Source organism: Monodelphis domestica, chromosome 2 (genome assembly GCF_027887165.1).
Source record: "Monodelphis domestica isolate mMonDom1 chromosome 2, mMonDom1.pri, whole genome shotgun sequence".
NCBI classification, from domain to species: Eukaryota; Metazoa; Chordata; class Mammalia; order Didelphimorphia; family Didelphidae; genus Monodelphis; species Monodelphis domestica.
Genome location: NC_077228.1, coordinates 169,340,446 through 169,361,752, shown reverse-complemented (window position 1 = coordinate 169,361,752; position 21,307 = coordinate 169,340,446). Strand labels below are relative to the sequence as shown.

General features: G+C 43.0%; 1 protein-coding gene across 1 annotated transcript in view; it reads left to right on the top strand.

Annotated features, from left to right (window-relative positions):
- The first annotated feature begins 1,373 nt into the window (after nt 1-1,373).
- The window catches only part of NTRK1 (neurotrophic receptor tyrosine kinase 1), a 37,813-nt gene continuing 17,879 nt past the window's right edge, over nt 1,374-21,307 (top strand). Inside the window, exons 1-6 of the mRNA XM_056814647.1 lie at nt 1,374-1,419; nt 6,090-6,201; nt 6,288-6,359; nt 7,980-8,048; nt 14,566-14,696; nt 15,530-15,672. Of these exons, the coding sequence (XP_056670625.1) occupies nt 1,374-1,419; nt 6,090-6,201; nt 6,288-6,359; nt 7,980-8,048; nt 14,566-14,696; nt 15,530-15,672 (573 nt within the window). The remainder of the gene's footprint in view (nt 1,420-6,089; nt 6,202-6,287; nt 6,360-7,979; nt 8,049-14,565; nt 14,697-15,529; nt 15,673-21,307) is intronic.

Genomic DNA, 21,307 nt, shown 5'->3' with positions numbered 1-21,307 from the left:
GGCCAGGGCCCTTTGGGATGATCTAGTCAAATGCCCCCATTCTACAGATTAGGAAACTGAGGCCCAAAGGAAACAACTTGCCCAAGGTCACACAGTGATAGAGTTCAGGACCTGAACCCAGTCCTGACCTCAGGATACTGCCTTAGATATTCACAAGGGGAATCACAGGCTTCTAGATCCTCATCACTTTATTTGTTTATTTTAAATCCTTAATTTCTGCCTTAGTATCAACTGTAAGGACAGAAGGGCAAGGGCTAGGCAATCAGGGTTGAGTGACTTGTTTCAGGATCACATAACTAAAAAGCATCAGAGGCCAGATTTGAATCCAGTCCTGATGCTCTATCCACTGTGCCCCTCCTCACCACTTTAGCCAAGGAACTGGGGCCCCCCAGGTGAAGATTCCCCACCCAGTTCATAGGGTCTGTTGATTTCTAATCATCTTGCCCAGAGAGGAAAGGGAAAGGCACTGACCTGTCCCTGTAGAGAAGGTCCCTGGCTGAAGCTCCCATACTAATGGTGGAATCACAGGTCCACTCCTATCCTTTCCTCACAGAGATACAATTTTGCTGCATTAAAAACTAATGGGGGGGGGGGGGGACAGCTGGGTGGCTCATTGGATTAAGGACTCAAGAAAGGGGGTGAGATCTGTGGAGACTGCAGTTTAGTGAGAAATCTCCATCAGAAAAGCTAGAGATGCTGGGTGGCAGAACTCCTGAGTCTCTCTGGCAGAACTAATAATGGGTTGATATTGAGGAAGAGATAAATAAAATACAATTAAAGTGAATTAGGGGGCCTCACTGCTCATGCTGCCTGGCAACCCCATTCTGGCTGGCTATCCCTGCTGCCCTCAGCCTCTGTTTCTGGGCCCCTTTTTCCTGGAGAGATAGGAAAGGATTGAGGTGTCTGGGCATCTAGCCAGGGGCAAGCGAGAAATGTGTTGAGGTGTGTGTGTGTGTGTGTGTGTGTGTGTGTAGGACTGGGGGGCTGGGGGACAAGAATGGAGACTGGGGACAATGGGGGGGTTTGAGAGAGCAGTGAGGCACGACACTGGGGAATGTCGAGTGATGGATGGAATGGAAAAATCTTTGGGAAGCAAAGAAAAACTAGAAGTGAAGATAAGAACAGGGACTAGAGAGTTATTAGGGGGAGAAAGATGGAGATCGATGGGGAGTGGGCTGGAGAGACATGGAGGGAGGAGGGACAGTTCTGAGCTCCTCTTCTAACCCTCATCCCCTTCCTCCTTTGAGGGAAGAAAGGGTGGGGGATGTTGTCAGAGGGTGAGGGAGAATTCTGAGAAGAGCCACCCCCAGGCCTCAGGGTAGAGTGACTCAGGGGCTCATGATGAGATTAGGATTTCTCTGGAATTGACCAACATGCTTAGCCACACGAATTCCGAGGACCCTCTCAATCAAGGGTGTGGTAGGAACTTTTTAGGCACCTGGACTCCAGTTTCATCTGGCAGGTCTCTTTGTCTTCCTTCCTCTCTTTCCATCTCTTTGTCTCCTCAATTTCTCTGAGTCTGTGGTCTTAGTTTGGGTCCTCTTTTCTCTCCTTTGTCTCTCCCTTCCTCTCTCCTGCTGATTGCTCCTCCAATCTCTGCCCCCTCTAAGTCTGGCTTCTGTTGAGGGGCAGAGGGAAGGGGACATTCTTGGAGCACTGGGGAGCAGACTTACCCTCTTCCTCCCACATCCTACCCAGGGACTTGCCCAAGAAGGAGACATTGCTTCCAGAGGGGCCTCTGGAGGAGGAGCAGTAGTATGCTTCAACAGAAAAATCAATGGCCCTGGAGTCACAAGAGAACTGGGTTCGAATCTCATCTCTGACACTAGAAATTTGATGAAGAACTTGGGCAAATCACTTGACCTCTAGGTTCAGTTTCTTCATCTGTAAAAGGGGAATAATTTCTTAAAAATTTATTTAGTTAGTTAATTTAGAATATTTTTCCATGGTTATATGATTTGTGTTTTTTCCCTCCCCTCCTCCCACCCCCCTCCTATAGCTGATGCACAATTCCACTGGGTTTTACCTTGTCATTGATCCAGACCTATTTTCATATTATTAATATTTGCACTAGGGTGATCATTTAGAGTCTACATCCTCAATCATAACCCCATTGAACCATGTGATCAAGCAGTTGTTTTTCTTCTGTGTTTCTACTTCCACAGTTCTTTCTCTGGATGTGGATGGTGTTCTTTCTCATAAAAGGGGAACCATTTTGCTTCTGGGTTTATAATTTTACCTATTCCTAGCTCCTGTGGCTATTGGGAGACTCAAATGAAACAGGCTACAGGCGATTGCAAATCATAAAGCCTTGTGTACATTTCTATTATGATGATCTAGTATACATAGATCTTTTTGTCAAATGATGCCTTGTCTAGGGAGAAGTAGCTAGAGTTATCTAGAGATACTTGGGAATTTTAATGTAACAAACAAACATAATTTAAAAAGTTATTTAGTTATTTCCAACTCTTAGTGACTCTAAGTGGTCCCCCCCCCCCCCAAAGATACTGGAGATGGGGGCAGCTGGGTAGCTCAGTGGATTGAGAGCCAGACTTAGAGTTGGGAGGTCCTGGGTTCAAATTTGACCTCAGACATTTCCTAGCTGTGTGACCCTGGGCAAGTCACTTAACCCTCATTGCCTAGCCTTTACCACTCTTCTGCCTTGGAACCAATACATTGTATTGATTCTAAGGTGGAAAGTAAGGGTAAAAAAAAAAGATACTGGAGTGGTTTGCCATTTCCTTCTCCTGCTCATTTGACAGTTGGGTAAACTGAGACAAACAAGATTAAGTGATTTGCCCAGGGTCATACAGCTAGTGTCTAAGACTAGATTTAAACTCAGAAAGATGAGTCTTCCAGACTCCAGTCCTGGCACTGTGCCACATAACTGCATGGAGCAGAGTAGAGATCTGGTCAGGAAGACCTAGACTGAAGTTCCAGGGTGAGTCACTTAACCTAGAGGCCCCAGGCAGTTCTCTAAATTGCAGAAAAGACATTGACCTGCCGGGTAGAGAAAGTCCTCAGGCTGAAGCTCCCTGTACTAATGGAGGAATCTCAAGTCCAGTCCTATCCTTTCCTCACAGAGTTACAATTTTGCTACATTAAAAAATATATGGTGTGCAGCTGGGTGGCGCATTAAATTGAAGCCTAGAGATGGGAGGTCCTGGGTTCAAATATGGCCTCAGATACTTTCTAGCTGTGTGATTCTGGGAAAGTCATTTAACCCCCATTGCCTAGCTTGGAGCCAATACACCATATTGATTCTAAAATGGAAGGTAAGGATTTTTAAATAAATAAATGATAGGGGCAGGTAGGATAGCACAGTGGATGGAGCACCAGGTTTGGAGTCAGGAGGACCTGGGTTCAAATCTGACCTCAGCCACTTCCTAGGGGTGTGACCCTGGTAAATCACTTAATCCCAATTGCCACCTTTGCCACTCTTCTAGTTTAGAACTGATACTAAGACAGAAGATAAGGGTTTTTTAAAATGGTACTTTATTCATATTAGAGAAACCCTGGCAAAGAACTGGCTTCAGAAATTTAAAAAGAAAGGGGGAGGGTTCAAGTCCCCTTTTGGATAAATGACAACTGAGCCACCTGGGTGAGTCGCCTGATCTTGAAACGCCCCAGGCTGCCATCTAGGACAGGAGTGTGGCACCAAGGCAGGCACCAATCTGCCCTGGCAGAGCCTGTTGACTCACTCTTAGCTCTTCATACCTATACAGTCGCAGATCCGGTCCAACAAACAGGATTCTTGCCCTTCCTCTAAAGTGTAATGTATAGAGTGTACAATGTCCCACAGTGTAGTGAAATGGATAGAGAATGGACCTCCATGCCCAGAAGACCTGGGTTCAAGTCTCAGCTCTGACCCAGGGCAAGTCATTTTCCTTGGAAAATACTGGACTAAAGAACTAGACTAGAACATCCAAAGGAAGATGCTGACAAGGGAATCTCTGTACCTTTCTGGTGACAATGGAATCACTATGGAATCCTGTTCTTATCTCTCCAAAGAGGGCAAAGCAGATAGAGAGCCACTCCTGGAGAGGGGAAGTCCTGGGTTCAAATGTGGCCACAGACACTTCCTAGCTGTGTGACCCTGGACAAGTCACTTCACCCCAACTGCCTAGCCCTTACCACTCCATACAAAGCATGGATGGATTCTAAAACCGAAGGCAGGGTGATTAAAAAACAAAAAAGAGAGCCGTCATGGCATCTGTGTAGTTACTCGAAGACCTCCTGTGAGCGTTCGTAATGCACTGTGCAGGGGTGTGATCCCCTGTGCAAGAGGGAGGCAGAAGCCTGTCCAGGGATGTTCAAATTTGAACAGGCCCGTGTGTTGGGAGAGGCTAGAGGGAGGGTGAAGGAGCCCCAAGAGGTGCGGGAGAGCAAAGTTGGGATCTGTGCCTGCTCCCAGGGCGTCGGGGCTTCCCCACTAGGAGAACTGAGCCTAGGAAGGTACATACACATGTGTGGGAAGCCATAGGCTGTATACCAGTTGGACTGAAGTCTCTTTACCGGAAAAAGAGAGAGACAGAGATAGAGACAGAAACAGAGACAGAGAGAGACAAAGAGCCAGACAGAGACACTGACAGAGATAGAGACAGAAACAGAGACAGAGAGAGACAAAGAGCCAGATAGAGACAGAAACAGAGACAGAGAGAGACAAAGAGCCAGACAGAGACACTGACAGAGATAGAGACAGAAACAGAGACAGAGAGAGACAGAGATAGAGACAGAAACAGAGACAGAGAGAGACAAAGAGCCAGACAGAGACACTGACAGAGATAGAGACAGAAACAGAGACAGAGAGAGACAGAGATAGAGACAGAAACAGAGACAGAGAGAGACAAAGAGCCAGACAGAGACACTGACAGAGATAGAGACAGAAACAGAGACAGAGAGAGACAGAGATAGAGACAGAAACAGAGACAGAGAGAGACAAAGAGCCAGACAGAGACACTGACAGAGATAGAGACAGAAACAGAGACAGAGAGAGACAGAGATAGAGACAGAAACAGAGACAGAGAGAGACAAAGAGCCAGACAGAGACACTGACAGAGATAGAAACAGAAACAGAGACAGAGAGAGACAGAGATAGAGACAGAAACAGAGACAGAGAGAGACAAAGAGCCAGACAGAGACACTGACAGAGATAGAGACAGAAACAGAGACAGAGAGAGACAGAGATAGAGACAGAAACAGAGACAGAGAGAGACAAAGAGCCAGACAGAGACATTGACAGAGATAGAGACAGAAACAGAGACAGAGAGAGAGACAGAGATAGAGACAGAAACAGAGACAGAGAGAGACAAAGAGCCAGACAGAGACACTGACAGAGATAGAAACAGAAACAGAGACAGAGACAAAGAGCCAGACAGAGACACTGACAGAGATAGAAACAGAAACAGAGACAGAGAGAGACAAAGAGCCAGACAGAGACACTGACAGAGATAGAAACAGAAACAGAGACAGAGAGAGACAAAGAGCCAGACAGAGACACTGACAGAGATAGAGACAGAAACAGAGACAGAGAGAGACAAAGAGCCAGATAGAGACAGAAACAGAGACAGAGAGAGACAAAGAGCCAGATAGAGACAGAAACAGAGACAGAGAGAGACAAAGAGCCAGACAGAGACACTGACAGAGATAGAGACAGAAACAGAGACAGAGAGAGACAAAGAGCCAGATAGAGACAGAAACAGAGACAGAGAGAGGTAGAAACAGAGAGACAGAGATAGAAACAGAGACACAAAGAAACAGAGAAATAGAGATAGAGATAGAGCCAAAGAGACAGAAACAGACAGAGACAAAAAGATGGAGATGGAGACAGAGACAGAGAGACAGAGACAGAGACAGAGAGACAGAGACAGAGACAGAGATAGAAACCGAAACAGAGACAAAGACAGGGATAGACAGAGACAGAGAGATGGAGATCGTGACAGAAACAGAGAGAGGCAAAGAGACAGACAGACAAAAAGATGGAGACAGAGACAGAAACAGAGACAAAGACAGAGACAGACAGACAGACAGAGACAGAAAGAGACAGAAACAGACAGAGACATAGAGAGAGACAGAAGGGGGGGGCAAAGGGGCAGTCTTCATTTTGCCATCTTTTCTCTCCCTCAGCCACATTGAGAATCAGAAGGCTCTGAAGCACTTGACCCTGAGTGACCTGAGCGGCCTGAGAGAACTGAGGAACCTGTAAGGGAGGGAGGGAAGCGCTGGGACTGGGGAAGGGGATAAAAGGACATTCTTGGACTGGACTAACCCTCCTTGGTCTCCCACAGCACTATTATACACAGTGGTCTCCGATTTGTGGCTCCAGATGCCTTTCGTTTCACCCCTCGGCTCAGCCGACTGTGAGTACCAGAACACCTGGGTTCTTCTAGAAGGGTGCCTTGAAGGGCAGGTTGGTGAATTGAGAGCCAGGCCCAGAGACAGGGGAGGTCCTGGGTTCAAATCTGAACTCAGACACTTTCCAGCTGTGTGACCCTGGGCAAGTCACTTAACCCCCATTGTCTAGTCCTTACCACTCTTCTGCCTTGGAACCACTACATGGCATTTATTCTAAGACAGAAGGTAAGCAGGGTCTGAAAAACACAAAAACAAAAGGAAGGGTGGTCTGGGCCTCTAGCATCCTTCAGCTTCACATGGAAAAGGCAGGAGGCATCACCGCAATGGCCGTCAAGGACTTCTGGAGCTCCTGCCGCCCATTGCTTGCTTCTGTTCTGGGTGACCCCGCCAGGGGGTTCCTCTTCTTCATAGTCTTTGGAGATGGAAGTCCCCAAACTGTCCCCACCACCCCTCATCAAGCTGCATGTTTTTGTGGAATTGCATGGGGCTCCCCAGTGTCCTTCAACACCTCTTCTTTGGGATGTAATTATCCTCCAGACTCCGGGAGGACAAAGGGGCAGAGATAGTTCTGCTGGACGCCCAGTTAGGGATCCTTCTCCCCAGGCCCTTCCCTGGGTTTTGCCAGTGGGGAAAGTGTCATGGGCGTCCCAAAGTAGACGGGAGGGCGGAGGGTAAAAATGCGGACGTTTTCCTCCTCTTCCTCCTCTCCTGTGAGAAACGGAGCGCAGGAGCGCCCCGAGGGCCCCTGGGAAGAATAGGTCCGGGAGGGAAGGGACGTGAAGCGGAGCCCCAGCCCGGGCTCCCGAGGAGTTCCTTACGAGGGGGGATTCGAGGACAGATATCCAGGGCTCTCCCGATCGGAGGCGCCCGAGAGAAAGAGGCGTCTCAGAAGAAGGTCTAGGGTTCGGTTAGAGGGGGGCCGGGCTGTCCCCCACCCCCCAAATTCTCTAGACTTTGCCCCTCTCCCGTACAGCTCTGGGTGGGTGTGAGCTGCTTTCCCAGCCTTGGTCTTCCTCTAAAGTTTCAGAAGCTTTGAAGAGAGGCATCATTAAGCGTCTGATTAATCAGAGCATCAGACAGGTGGAGAGCAGGGCTTGGGGGATGGGACGAGGCTCAACCGAAGCGGAGGGAGGGTAGGAAGGGAAGGAAGAGAGGGGTAGTGGCCAGGCCGGTGCCGGTCTGCAAGAATGCTTCCAGGGGCTCCGGGCAAAGGTTTTGGCGGGGGAGATCTAGAGGTGCTCTCTCGTTTCCCCTCCCCATCTGGTCCCTGATGGTGGCGGGGGAGGGGAAGGGGGGAACCCAGATGGACCCCCTCCTGCCCACCCCCCAGCTGTGGCCTCAGCACTTTGCCAGCTGGGGCCAGAGGGGGGAGGGGGAGCCGTCTGCTTCCTCAGACCGCCCCCCCCCTCACTTCCCTGGGGGTCTAGGGGAGGGAGCGAAGGGGGGTTTAACCCTTGTGGTGCCGGGCAGGAGATGAACAGGAATCTGCTAACCCTCGTGGAAGCTGTTTCTTCAAGGGCCTAAATTTGGAGGCGGTGGGACACGGGGGGAGCAGGGTCAGAGAGCAGCCGGGTTCAATTTTGCTTTTTTGAAAGGGCTCAGAAAGGTTTCTTTCTGTCCCGCAGGAACCTTTCCTTCAACGCCTTGAACTCACTCTCTTGGAAAACTGTTCATGACCTCTCCCTGCAGGAACTGTGAGTCCAGGGGCTCGTTCAGGAGCTTGTGGGGGGCGAGGGGCCATGCCGGCTAGGCGGGATTGACTTTGGGGGTCGGGAGGAAGTTTGTGACTGCAGGTAGGAGGGCCTACCTTTGGGTTAGCGGTCTGGAACAAGCAGAACGGCCCTTTTGGGCCGGGACAAGGGGCTGCTCCAAGCATGGGTCTTCTGGGCTCGCCGGGCAGCCCCCGGGTGGGGGGGGGAGGGGCGCCACCCAGTGGAGTATCTGGCCACCCCTTCCCAGAGTCTTCCTCCTCGGGACTGAAGGGCGGCTGAGGAGGCTCATTGACAGCCGGCAAATGTTTCTTCAGCACTGTGGTGGGCAGGGTTCTAGCCCGTGTGCTGCTGGGGAGACTGCAACACGCAGAGAAAACCCAGGGCTTGCCGTGGAAGGAGCTTAAGCCTAGCTAGCTAGGAGGCTGAGATACCAATGGAAAAACCCCTCATCTTTTTTTGATTGGATGATTTTACTGGTGCCATCTGCTCTGAAACTTAGGACTTAAAAATTCAATTTTATATTATCTTTAGGCTCAAATTCTCTCCCTCTCATTTCCATTGAGAAAACTAGAAAAATAAAAACCCTGTTACAAACGTATGTACTGTACATGTTAGAAAACAATTCCTACATTGGTTATGCCCAAACTATATATATATATATTTGTATATTTATATATGATATATAATATGCTAAAGGAACCACTGGTTGGAGAATGTGATACTGTGGGGTCAGCCAATGCAGGTTGTGGGAATATCACCTATACCCTTTGAGGCCAAAAAGCTGCTACCAGCTATACTTCTATATGATAGATAAAATATATAGATATATTTTAAAATACTTTCTGTCTTTGTAATAACTCTAAAACAGAAGGGCAAAGGCTAGGCAATGAGAGTTAAGTGACTTGCCCAGGGTCACACCGCTAGGAAATGCCAGAGGTCAGATTTGAACCCGTCCAGGCCTGGTGCTCTGTCCTCTGAGCTACCCAGCTGCCCCATAATCTTAATCTGCCCTCTCAATCCATCACCTCACTATCAGGTGGTGGGCAGCATGTGTTATTTATAATCTTAAAAATCCATTCATTGTGAGCTCCTTAAGAGTAGGGCTATCTTTGGGCTCTTTTTCTATCCCCGGTGGTTAGTTTAGTGGGTGGTCCATAGCAGGTTTTTTGACTGATTAAAGAGTCTCCTAGAGATACAAATTTAAAAAATGAAATGGTCCCTAACCTCAGGGAGCTTACATTCTATTGGAGGATGGGGAATGACAAGGACTTTTTTTTTTTTACATTAAACATTCATGAATTAATTAAATCCAGGATCTATGTTGGGAGGTGGAGGAGGGACATGAGAAAGGATGAGAGATGGATCTGGGGTTCTGGAGAGAAAGCTCTGGGAGGGGGCCTCACCCCCTACCTCCACTCCCCTCCATGATGTGGGCTTCCCAATGATTACAAATGGTGCTGGAACTGACATTTTGAAAGTAAACAAAATTAATACAATATAATTTAGGAGATCAGGAATGGTCTCTTGGGGGAGGTATTACTTGAACTGAGCTTTGAAGGAAACTAGGGATTCTCTGGGGCAACTAGGGGTCTCAGCAGACCTGGATTCAACTCTGAATTCAGATACTAGCTGTGTGACCTGTTTGCCTCAGTTTCCTCATCTGTCAAATGAGCTACAGAAGGAAATGGTAAACCACTCTAGGATCTTTGCCAAGAAAACCCCAATGGGGTCATGAAGAGTCTGATGAGACTGAAACATGACTGAACAAAACAAAACAACAACATAATTTATCTCAGACACCCAATTATCATCCTCTTGTTCTCTAGGGAGGGATATTCTCTTGAGGACCATTAGCTCCTCATCTCTTCTCCTCTACCCTGTGACATCCAGGAAGCTATAGCTTTAGAACCAAAATATCATCTAGTCTATTTCATAAAAAAAAAGAAAACAACAAAAAACCAAAATCCTTATCTTCTGTTCTAACACCACTAAGGAGGGCAAAGGGTTAGGCAAATGGAATTAAGTGACTTGCTAGAGTCACACAGCTAAGAAGTGTCTGAGGCCAGATTTGAACCCAGGTTGTCCCTACTCCAGGCCTGGTGCTCTATTTTTTTATTCCATCTAGCTGCCTGACTATTTCATTTTAAAGTTGAGGAAACTGAAGCACAGAGACAATAAATGAGTTTTTCTAAGACTATGTAAGTAAATAGTAAGCAGCAGAGCCAATATTAAATTCTTTCCCTAAATCATGCTGTGACTCCAGACTCAGTATTCCTTCCATGGCACCATTCTTCTTTTTAGGGAGGTTATCCCTTGCCAATGGCTAAACTCATTTCTTAATGCTTGTCAGGGATGATCTTCTTAAATCACAGCCTCCATCATGTCACCTAACTACCTGAAAATTCCAATGGCTCCCTATTGTCTCTAGGATGACATATCTGATCTTTAGCCCGACATTTCAATATCTGGAATCCCATCTACCTTTTCAGTTTTAATTTATATTACTTTCCTTCCTATACTCTGTCTGTGTTCCAGGAAACCTGGCCTGCTGGATATTCCCTTTATATCTACGTACGTGATTTTGAAGTCAGGAACACCCATGTTCAAATCCTGCCTCAGACATTTATTTAGCAAGTTACAACCTTCCTGGCCCCAGTTTCCTTGTCTACAAAATGGGGGTGATAATTAGAGTACTTACCTTACAGAATTGTGGTGAGGATCAAATGAGATAACAAATGTAGAGTACTTTGCAAACCTTAAAAGTGCTCTGTTTTTTTGTTTGTTCAGTTTTCAGTTGTGTTGGACTCTTCCTAACCCTTTTTTGAGTCTTCTAGGCAAAGATTCTGGTGTGGTTTGCCATTTACTTTTCCAGCTTCCTTGCCAGATGAGACCACTGAGGAAAACAGGGTTAAGTGACTTGCCCAGGGTCATCCAGCGAGTGGGTATCTTGAGGATAGATTTGTACTCAGGAAGATGAGTTATCCTGATTCCAGGTCCAGCACTCTATCCACTGTGCCACCTAGCTGCCTAAAGGTTATGTAAATGCTAGTAATAATAATAATAATAATAAATTCCACAAGAGCCCCTTCTTTTTCCCATCTCATCTCACATCCTTTAAATGCTTTCCTCCAATATCTCCTTCTTTACTCCTTTCTTAATGAAGTGGTGCCTCTTTTCCTCACTAAGGCAAATCCCTCTATATACACCCTTAGTCTCACCCACTCATCTCTACTTTCTAATCTTTGATCTCTTCCTCTGTCCCACTCCATTCCCTGATTCCTAAGAATATACCAATGACTTTCCCATCCTCCAAAACCCCCTCACTGGATTTACCCATCCCTGATAGCTCTCCTGTTATAGTTCTCCTCCCCTTCATGGGAAGGCTTTGAAAAAGCCTCCTATAATTTGTGCCTCTACCTCTGCTCCTCTCATTTGATTTTAAATTCTTGGCAAGCCAGCTTCCATCCTCATCTAGTTAGAACTACACTCTTGACAGTTACTAGTGATCTGTGAATTGACAAATCTAATGGCCTTTTCTCAATTCTCATCTTCCTTCACCTATTTGAAACTTCTGACATCACTAGTCACCATCTTCATGGGGATACTCTTTACTTTCTTGGCTTTTGTGACACTGATTTCTCTGGGTTCTTTTCCTATGTAGTGGATAGTTCCTTCTTAGTCTTCTTTGATGGAAGGATGGATGATTCTTTAGGCAATGTATAAGCATGTCCATTCAATTGTGGATGACTTCTTCAGCCTGAATCTTCTCTCTTCTCTCCATGATCTCATTTGGTGATCTTATTTCCCATGGGAAGACCATTTCTGTGCAGCTGATTCCCAGATCTATACATAAATGCAGTTCTAGTTTATCTCCCAGGCTCCACCCCTGCATCACCAACTGCCTTTTGGACTTCTAGATCTGGGTATCCTAAAGGCATCTCAAAAACCAACATTTCCAAAACAGAATTTATCTTTTCCCCAAGCCATCTCTCTTCTCAATTTTCCTGTTCCAATGGAGGCTGTTACCATTCTCCCAGTCACTTAGGACTCCTAACCTCAATATGGACCTCAATTCCTTATTCTTACATATCCAATCTATTGTCCAATCTTATAATTTTTTGGGGTAGCTGGGTGACTCAGTGGATTGAGAGCCAGGCCTAGAGATGGGAGGTCGTGGGTTCAAATCTGACCTCAGACACTTCCTAGCTGTGTGACCCTGGACAAGTCACTTAACCCCCATTGCCTAGCCCTTATTGTTCTTCTGTTTTGGAACCAATTCTTAGTATTGATTCTAAGATAGAAGGTAAGGGTTAAAAAAACTTATTTCTACTGTTACAACATCTCTCATTTATACTCTCCTCTCTCTCTTCTCACTTAGCTACAACTCGATTTCAGGCCCTTGTCACTTCTTGCCTGAACCACTGCAATAGGTTTCTCATTGATCTCCCTGCTCCCAATATCTCCCCAATCCGAACCATTCTTCTCTAAGTTGCCAAAGTGATTTCCTAAAACCACAGTGGCTCCATATTCTCATCAAATATAATCAAATCAGGATCAAATATAAAAATCTTCTGCTTGTCATTTAAGGCCCTTCACAACCCAGCCCCTTCCAACTTTTCAGTCTTCTATTTGTTTCCTCTAGGGATTCCATGATGCATCAGCATCCTTGATGCTCCTGGCACTTCATCTCCCAACTTCATGTCTGTTACTTTCTCTTCTCACCTCTAACTCCCCCATCCAGTGGCTTCCCTCTGGATTCTCTTCCATTTACACCACATACTTTGCATACACATAGTTATCTGCATATTGTCTCTCCCATTAAATGAAATATTAATTTAGTAGAAAAAATTAAAACGTGAGCCTGGGGAAGGGGGAAGGGAAGGAGAGAATTTGGATCACAAAAAGTCAGAAAGCAATTGTTAAAAAATCATTTCTACATGTAAAACAATGAAAGGAATTAATTGGTTAAAAAACAAAATTAAAATGTGAGCTCCTTGAGGGCAAGGATGATGTCTGTCTCTCTTTGGATCCTCATGGTCTGGTCTATTAGGTAGCATAGTGGATAGAGAGCCAAGCCTAGAGATGGGAGATCCTGGGCTTAGATCTGGCCTCAGACACTTCCTAGCTGTGTGACCCTGGGCAAGTCATTTAACTCCCATTGCCTAGCCTTTACTGCTCTTCTGCCTTGGAACCAATCAATACACAGTATTGATTCTAAGACAGAAGGCAAGGGTGTAAAAGAAATAAATTCTTGTTGACTATTGTTGTTCTTCATACAAGTGATTCTCCATGTCTGGAATGTACTCCATCATCTCAGCCTATTTGAATTGTTCAGAGTCCAGCTCAGGGGCCACCACTGACACGAGGTCTTTCCTGATACCCCCAATTTTTAGCACTCTCTGCCTCTTGAAACCATTTCTCATTACTTTGAATATAAATTATATTTACTTATTTCTGTGTCTGTTGCATCCTCTCAGTTGAATGTGAGCTCTTTGAGGGCAGAGATTATTTCCTTTTTGTTTTTGAATCCTTAGTGACTGACATAGAGTCTTATATAGAGTAGATACTTTATTTGTATTTTTTAAAAATTTCTTACCTTCCATCTTAGAATCAATATTAAGTATCACTTCCAAGGCAGAAGAATGGTAAGGACTAGGCAATTTAGGTTAAATGTCTTTCTCAGTGTCACACTGCTAGGAAGTGTATGAGGTTAGATTTGAACCCTTGGCCCTCCCTACTCCCTACATTCTGTCCACTGAACCACCAAGCTGGTCTTCCAATCAATTTTTAATTCCTTCTTAATGACACTTTATCAAATATATTTTTAATTTCATTGTGGTCAGTAAAGGATGTGTTTAATATTTCTGGTTTTCTTTATGTGTTTGCAAAGTTTCTATGCCCTAATACATGCTCTACTTTTGTGAAGGTGCTGAATACAACTGATAAATATGTACATCTCTTTCTATTTTCATTTAGTAATTGCCATAGATCTATCATATATAGATGTGCTAATGCCTACCACATACTAGGTGCTTAATAAGCCCATTTTGAATTTGACTTTTCTGTTCAGATTCTTAATATCTTTATTTCTTTTGCTAGATTTGTCTAAATCTGAAAGAAGTACATTGAGATCTCTCACTATTATAGTTTTACTATTTATATCTACAAATAGCTTAACTTTTCTTTAAGTATTTTACCATTTGGTATATATGTGTTAAATATTATATTATGATGTCTTTGGGTACCATTTAGTGTCTTTAATCATCTCTTTTAACCAAGTCTTTTTTCTTTGCTTTTGTCTTGTTTGAGATCATGATTGCTCTCCCCATTTTTTGAGTGTAGCTTGAACATAGTAGATTTCTATCTAGCCTCTTTTCACTCTGTTTGAATCTTTATCTTTGTTTTATGAGTGAGTTCATTGAATGTCATATCCCTAAAACATGCAGTGGCATATATCTATGCCAATCTCTTCAGTGACTCCTCATACATTCCCTCTCAGGGTTCTGACTGGAAACCCCCTGAACTGTTCCTGTGCCCTTCAATGGCTGCAGCGCCGGGAAGAGGAAGGAACGGCCCAACTGGGGTTTGCGTGCCAGAGTTACTTTGCCCTCATGCCCAATGACAGCTGTGGTAGGTGGAAATGGAGGAGGGGGAATGAATGAGTAGCTCTGGCTTTGGGAGGATGGATGGTGCTTGGGCTTTGGGGGATACCATCAGTTTTGAGGAAGGTAGGTTTTATTTTATTTATTTTTTATTTTATTTTTTATTATCATGCAAAACACACTTATGTATTGGTCATTGTTGTAAGAGCACACTCATACAAAACAAAAATCCCAAAATAAAACTGTATATACACTGGTGTGAAAGATAGCATGCCTTGATCCTCATCCATCTGACTCCAACAGTTCTTTCTCTGGAGGTGGATAGCATTCCCCATGATAAGTCTTTCAGGATTGTCCCAGGTTGTTACTTTGTTGAGAGGAGCCAAGTTTTCACAGATAATCATCGTCCAGTATTGCTTTTATTGTGTACATTGTCCTCCAGATTCTGCTTATTTCTCTCTGCATCAGTTCCTGCAGATCTTTCCAGCCTTTTCTGAAATCATCTTGATTCTCATTTCTTATCGCACAACAGTATTCCACCACCAAAAAGTACCACAGTTTGTTCAGCTATTCCCCAGTGGATGGACATCCCTTCAATTTCCAATTGGTCACCACAAAAAGGACTGCTAGAAATATTTTTGTATGAGTAGATCCTTTCCCCCTTTTTATTATCTCTTTGGTATACAGACCTAGTAGTGTTAGAGGATCAAAGGTATGCACAGTTTTATTGCCCTTTGAGCATAGTTCCACATTATAGGAAGTAGATTTAATTATGAAATTGGCACTGCTCAGAGGGGAGAGGACAGGATTGACTCCTACATTGGATGACCTCTCTTTTCTTTGTGCCACCCCCTGGGCTAGGAGTTCCTCTGCTGAAGGTGGAGCCATCCAATATTACAGTGGATGTGGGTGACAACGTAACACTGCATTGCCAGGTGGAGAGCCAGAGCCAAAGTTGGACCAGCTGGAACACTGAAGAGCTATCAGAGTTTGTCACTGTGATGGTAAGAAATGGAAGCAAAGAAAGCACCAAGGAATAGAAACAGAGACACCCAAAGTGATACAAAAAAGAGGAAACACCCAGAAGCCAAAGAGTGACAGAGATGTAGACAGAGAAGCATGGGAATAAATCCTGAGAGAATGAAAAGAAAGACCTCTCCATCCCTGGGAACTCAATCAATGAAGCAATATTTATTAAGTGCCTACTCTGTGCTTACATTGTGCATAGTGCTGGGGGAACAAAAAGAAGACCCAACAGACTCCCTGATAAACTTGAGGTTTATCGCAGGGGTGTCAGAATAGAAGAGGGCAGAGGACACTCATCTGCACCCCAGGATCCCAAGTCTCATCTGCGAGTACACTTTGTGTACTCTAAGAGAGAGATAGCTAAGAGAGAAGGTGACTCCTTGGCTTCCTTGCCAAGAGATGGCTCTTGTACCCCCATTCCTAATTGAACTCACAGCCTCCTGGTGCAGGAAAAAACTATGTTTACTCAGCGTGAATGGGTTCAACAGGAAAAGTATAATTAGGAGGAAGAATCTGGCCTCAGATACTTCCTAGCTGTGTGACCCTGGGCAAGCCACTTAACCCCGATTGCTTACCCTTTACCTTTCTTCTGCCTTGGAACTGATACTTAGTATCAATTCTAAGACAGAAAAAAAGAGTTTTATTAAAAATAATAATAATAGCAATAATTAGAAGGAAGAAAAGTATAGTGGAAAGTACAATGGATTTAGAGATAAAAAGCTTCATTCCAACTATTGTCTCTGTTGCTAATATCTGTGAGACCTTGGCTAAGTCAATTTAATTTTTTTCATCTGAAAAATGAAAGGGGTGGTCTAGATTTTCTCTACCAGACCTAAATTTATGTTCTTATGAGGAAATATAATGATCATTATATTCTAAAGAATTATAGTACTAATATACATTCATATATGTATGCTTTTATATATGTATGCTATTTTGTAGAAAGGTATAGTCAGCAAAGGTGTGGAAATAGTACTAAATATAGTCAGAAGTCCTGAGTTCACATCCTGGTACTTGACATTTACTAGTTATGTGACAAGTCACTTCCTGACTTTGAGCCTCAGTTGACTGACCAGGGCAGAGTAAGGGGAGACCATCACCTCCCTACCCCTTGACACTATCCCTCTCTTAAAGTAGCCAAAATGGCATAAATGTTTCTGGCTGCCATATTGGATTGGTGATTCCATACTGAGTTTATAATTCCCTAAGATGCAGAGATCTTTTTCACATAAGTTGCTATCTTAAATTGATTTCTTGACCCAAAGAAGACTTTACATTTATACCTTTTTAGTTTCATCTTATTAGGTCAGCCCAGTATTTAAACTTGTTAATTTTTTTAGATCATAACTGTTATCCATTGTATTTGCTATCCCTTCCAGCTTTGTGTCATCAACAAAATTAGTAAATGTGCCATCTATCCCTTTACCCATGCCAGTAATAAAAATATGAAATATTACATCAAGCACAGATCCATTGGGCATTCTCTAGAGATTTCAATCCAAATTGACATTGAATCATTAATGACTAGTCTCTGGGTCTGGCCACTGCTTTCAGCTCTGAAATTCTATCTATCATTCTGTGAAATGGCAAGGTAGAGTCAATCAGAGGATGCTACCATGGACAAAGTCCTGACTCTCAAGATGCATCTGGGATTTGAATCCTGTCTCTGTTGGGATTCAGACTTTAATCAGCTACAAATACACCTCACTACTATCAAATGACCCACATCTCCTCAACTCTTCCATAAGAAATGCTTGAGGAACTTTATCAAATTCTTTGCTAAAATCTGCATGATTATGTTTAAGCTATTCTCCTGGTCTAGGAACTTGCCTAGCAATTCTACTAAAAAAAAATAAGGTTAGTCTGGCCTGACCCATTCTTGATTAATCCAGGATGGCCCTTTGTGCTCACAACTCCAAATGTTCACTAACCATTCCTTTAATTAATATGTTCCAGAATTTTGCTAGGAATCAAAGTCAAATTCACTGTCCTATAATCTGAAGGTGATTTTTTTCAGTTAAAAAAATATTTGATCATCACAGATCCTGCATAATTATTTTCTATTCTCCATGATATTGTAAAATTAATTTGCAACCACATCTAGAAGTTATTTCAGCATGGTAGATGCATTTCATTTGAGCCTAGTTTTATCTGAACTCATCAAGTATAGCTGGGTTATAGGATCACAGCTTTAGAGCTAGAAAGGATCTAAGAGACCCTCTTACCTAGGGTCCCTATTAGTAATTTTTCCCTGCCTTTTCCTATTTAGAGTTCATTTTATTTGGCAGAGAAAGCAGAAGCAAAATCAGAGCTGACTGATCTTCCCTTTCCTCCATCATCCATTAATATGTCAAGCCAGTCACCCTGAATCATAATCATAGTTTTTCTTGCATTCTAATCTTTTCCCTAATACCACTTAAAAAATCAAACCCTTATGTTCTCCTTGGCTTTCCTCATCATCCTCAATAAATTCTAATCTTTAGCACTTCTGGTACTGTTCCTACAGGATCATGTATTTATCAATTAGCAATCAGTTAGGATTTACCAAGTCCCTACTATGAACCAGGCACTATACTAACATAGGGAATACGAAGACAAAAAAAGAAACCCCTTATTTTTAAAGAGATCATGTCCTATCAGAAAAGGTTATATGTATATAAATGGGCATATACAAATTATTTTCATAAATACAAAGTAATGATAGAGGAAGAAATTATATGCTGGTGGAGAAAATCAAGAAAGACTTCATCTTCCATCACCTGCCCTTTTTTCTTCTATATGACCTTTTATATCTAAACAAGTTGATGAGATCCCTGTTCATCCACATTGGTTCTTTAGATATCTCCCCCTTTTCTTCATTTGTGTCTTCAGAATTTCATTCTTGAAAGCTTCCTGCCCTTCCTTGGTAGACTTCCCTTGTAGAATATGAAACTTCCCTTGTAGAATATGAAACTCTTTTTGAATGCCTTGAGATCTATTTTTCTAATGACTTTCTTATTCACTATCATAAATTCTAAGACAGAATTCCCTCACAGATTCCAAATTTTCTACATCGGAAACCAGTTTTTCCTTATTGAGGATCAGTTCCAGGATGGAAGTTATAACAGCTAATAGCTAGCTTTTGTCCAGCACTTTAGGGGTTGCAAAGTGCTTTATAAATACTGCCTTGTTTTGTCCTTACAATAAACCTGGGAGAAAGTGCTATTATTTTTCCCATTTTGTCAATGAGGAAATTGAGTCAGAGAAAGGTTGAATGATTTGCCCAGATGCTTCAGATATTTTTCACAGCTGGTGAGTGTATGAAACTACATTTTGACTCATGTCTTCCTGATTCAGGTCTAATACTCTATCCCTTGTGACATCTAACTACCCCTCATTAGTTCCTCTACCATTTGAAGATGAAATTGCCATCAAGGCACGTCAAGAAATTATTTGTAACTCTTTTTGAAGGCAGCAAGGTGGAGTGGATAGAAAGCTGGCTCAGAGCCATGATAGTCTTGGTTCCAATCTAATATATATCAGCTGTGTGACCCTGAGAAAATCACTTAACCTCTAAGTATAAGGCAATTCTCTAAGACTATCAACTCTAAAAAAATGTGTTGATCTTCATTGGTAGAAGGAATTTCTTTACAAAAGAGTTCCTTATTCCAGTGGAATTATAGATCTAGTTCCTATCCCTATCCATCCATGGGAAAGAAAAATGAGTCCAGCCCATGTCCTGACAATTGAAGCCCCCTTTTGTCATAATATTATGCCTTTATGCCATACTTGTGATCTAATCCCCAAATATCTTATTAACTTCTCTTCTTTATCATCTATTCCTTAATATACTACAATAACCATGTCACTTTTGCTTTAGCTTCTGATTATCTTCACTCAAATACCCTCCATCATTCTTTCTCTGTCAGATTTTTTTTTTCATTTTTTTTTCTTTTAAAACCCTTACCTTCCATCTTGGAGTCAGTACTGTGTATTGGCGCCAAGGCAGAAGAGTGGTAAGGGCTAGGCAATGGGGGTTAAGTGACTTGCCCAGGGTCACACAGCTGGGAAGTGTCTGAGGCCAGATTTGAACCTAGGACATCCTATCTCTAGTCCTGGATCTCAATCCACTGAGCTACCCAGCTGTCCCCCAGATTTTCCTTTCTTGAGTATATTGCCTTAATATACAGGGCTACTCCCCTGACTCTTTTTATCCATTCTATTACTTTAGAAGAAGGAATTATATTCTAGTCATGGGTTTTGCCCTACCAAATCTCAATGAGGCCTAGAAAGTAATTTTGATTCCTTGAATATCAGTATCTCTAATTTGTACAAAGAATGATTAATTCTTTGTACATTTCTTCATAGACATCTGAGACTATGGATTTTGTTACCATTTTGTTTCTTGGATTGATGTATCTTATGAACAGTTGATTGCCTCTTGTTTGTTCTATTCTTCTTCCTACATTGATGCTCTTATCTATAGCATCTGGTTTTCTGGGTATATGTTGGCAATGTCCTCTCTGCCTTCCTTTTTAATTTAAATCACTTTTTATTAGATTTGCAAGACTCCAGGCAAATGCATTCTTACATTAGTGCTTGTCAGGTATACTTCGTCCTTGGCCAGAAGCCTGTCATTCCTGTATTTTGTATTGTGGTCCAGAAATTCAAATCTCATTCTCTCTTCTTAACTATTTATTTTCCAAATCTGTCCTGTTCATTTCTGAACCTCTTGTCGTTAAAGGACTGTAGTGATATAAGTATCATGTCATACCCATGAAACTTAGTTTCTTGCCCATGTCTTAGTGATATTTAACAGGGCTTTCTAGATTCCTTATCAGTATCATTTGGACCCATATGAATCATCAAAAATGGATTAACAATTCTTGAAAGGTTTTCTTTCATGTCCTGGATGCATCCCTGGGAAGGCCTTTCTTATTATCTCTTACTCCATGGCACCTTTGGGTCCACACTATTATCTCTTTTAAGGAAAAGCATGCCTTCTTCTTTAGAAGATTCATCTTCCTTCCTCTTTGAGGAAAACCTCACTTGTTCTTTAGCTTAAAATGTCCAGTGACCTATCTTCCCTTTCTCCTGGATCTCATTTTTACTAGTGTCAACTTCTTAATGGAGGTTGATATTTCTCTCTACTTCAGGTCCTTTTTATTTTCTTATTAAAGTCCTTTTTCTGGGGGGCAGCTGGGTGGCTCAGTGGATTGAGAGCCAGGTCTAGAGATGGGAGGTCCTCAGTTCAAATTTGGCCTCAGATACTTCCCAGCTGTGTGACCCTGGGCAAGTCACTTAACCCCCATTGCCCAACTCTTATTGCTCTTCTGCCTTGGATCCAATACATTGTATTTATTCTAAGACAGAAAGTAAGGGTTTAAAAAAAATAAAGTCCTTCTGTTTGTTAAGGAATGTTTCTTTTTCCCTTATAAAGCAGAGAGTGGAGAGATATTTCTTGCTCTCCTTTACCTTCTCTTCTAATATGGAGACAAACTTATACTTTAAGTATAGATAACGACCACTTGGCTATGGCTAAAGCCACATTAAACAGACATTTGATCAAAGTCCCTGAAGAATTTTCCCCTGTTATTGTAAGATAGATGCCTAGTTCTTTGTTATTGTTGGTGG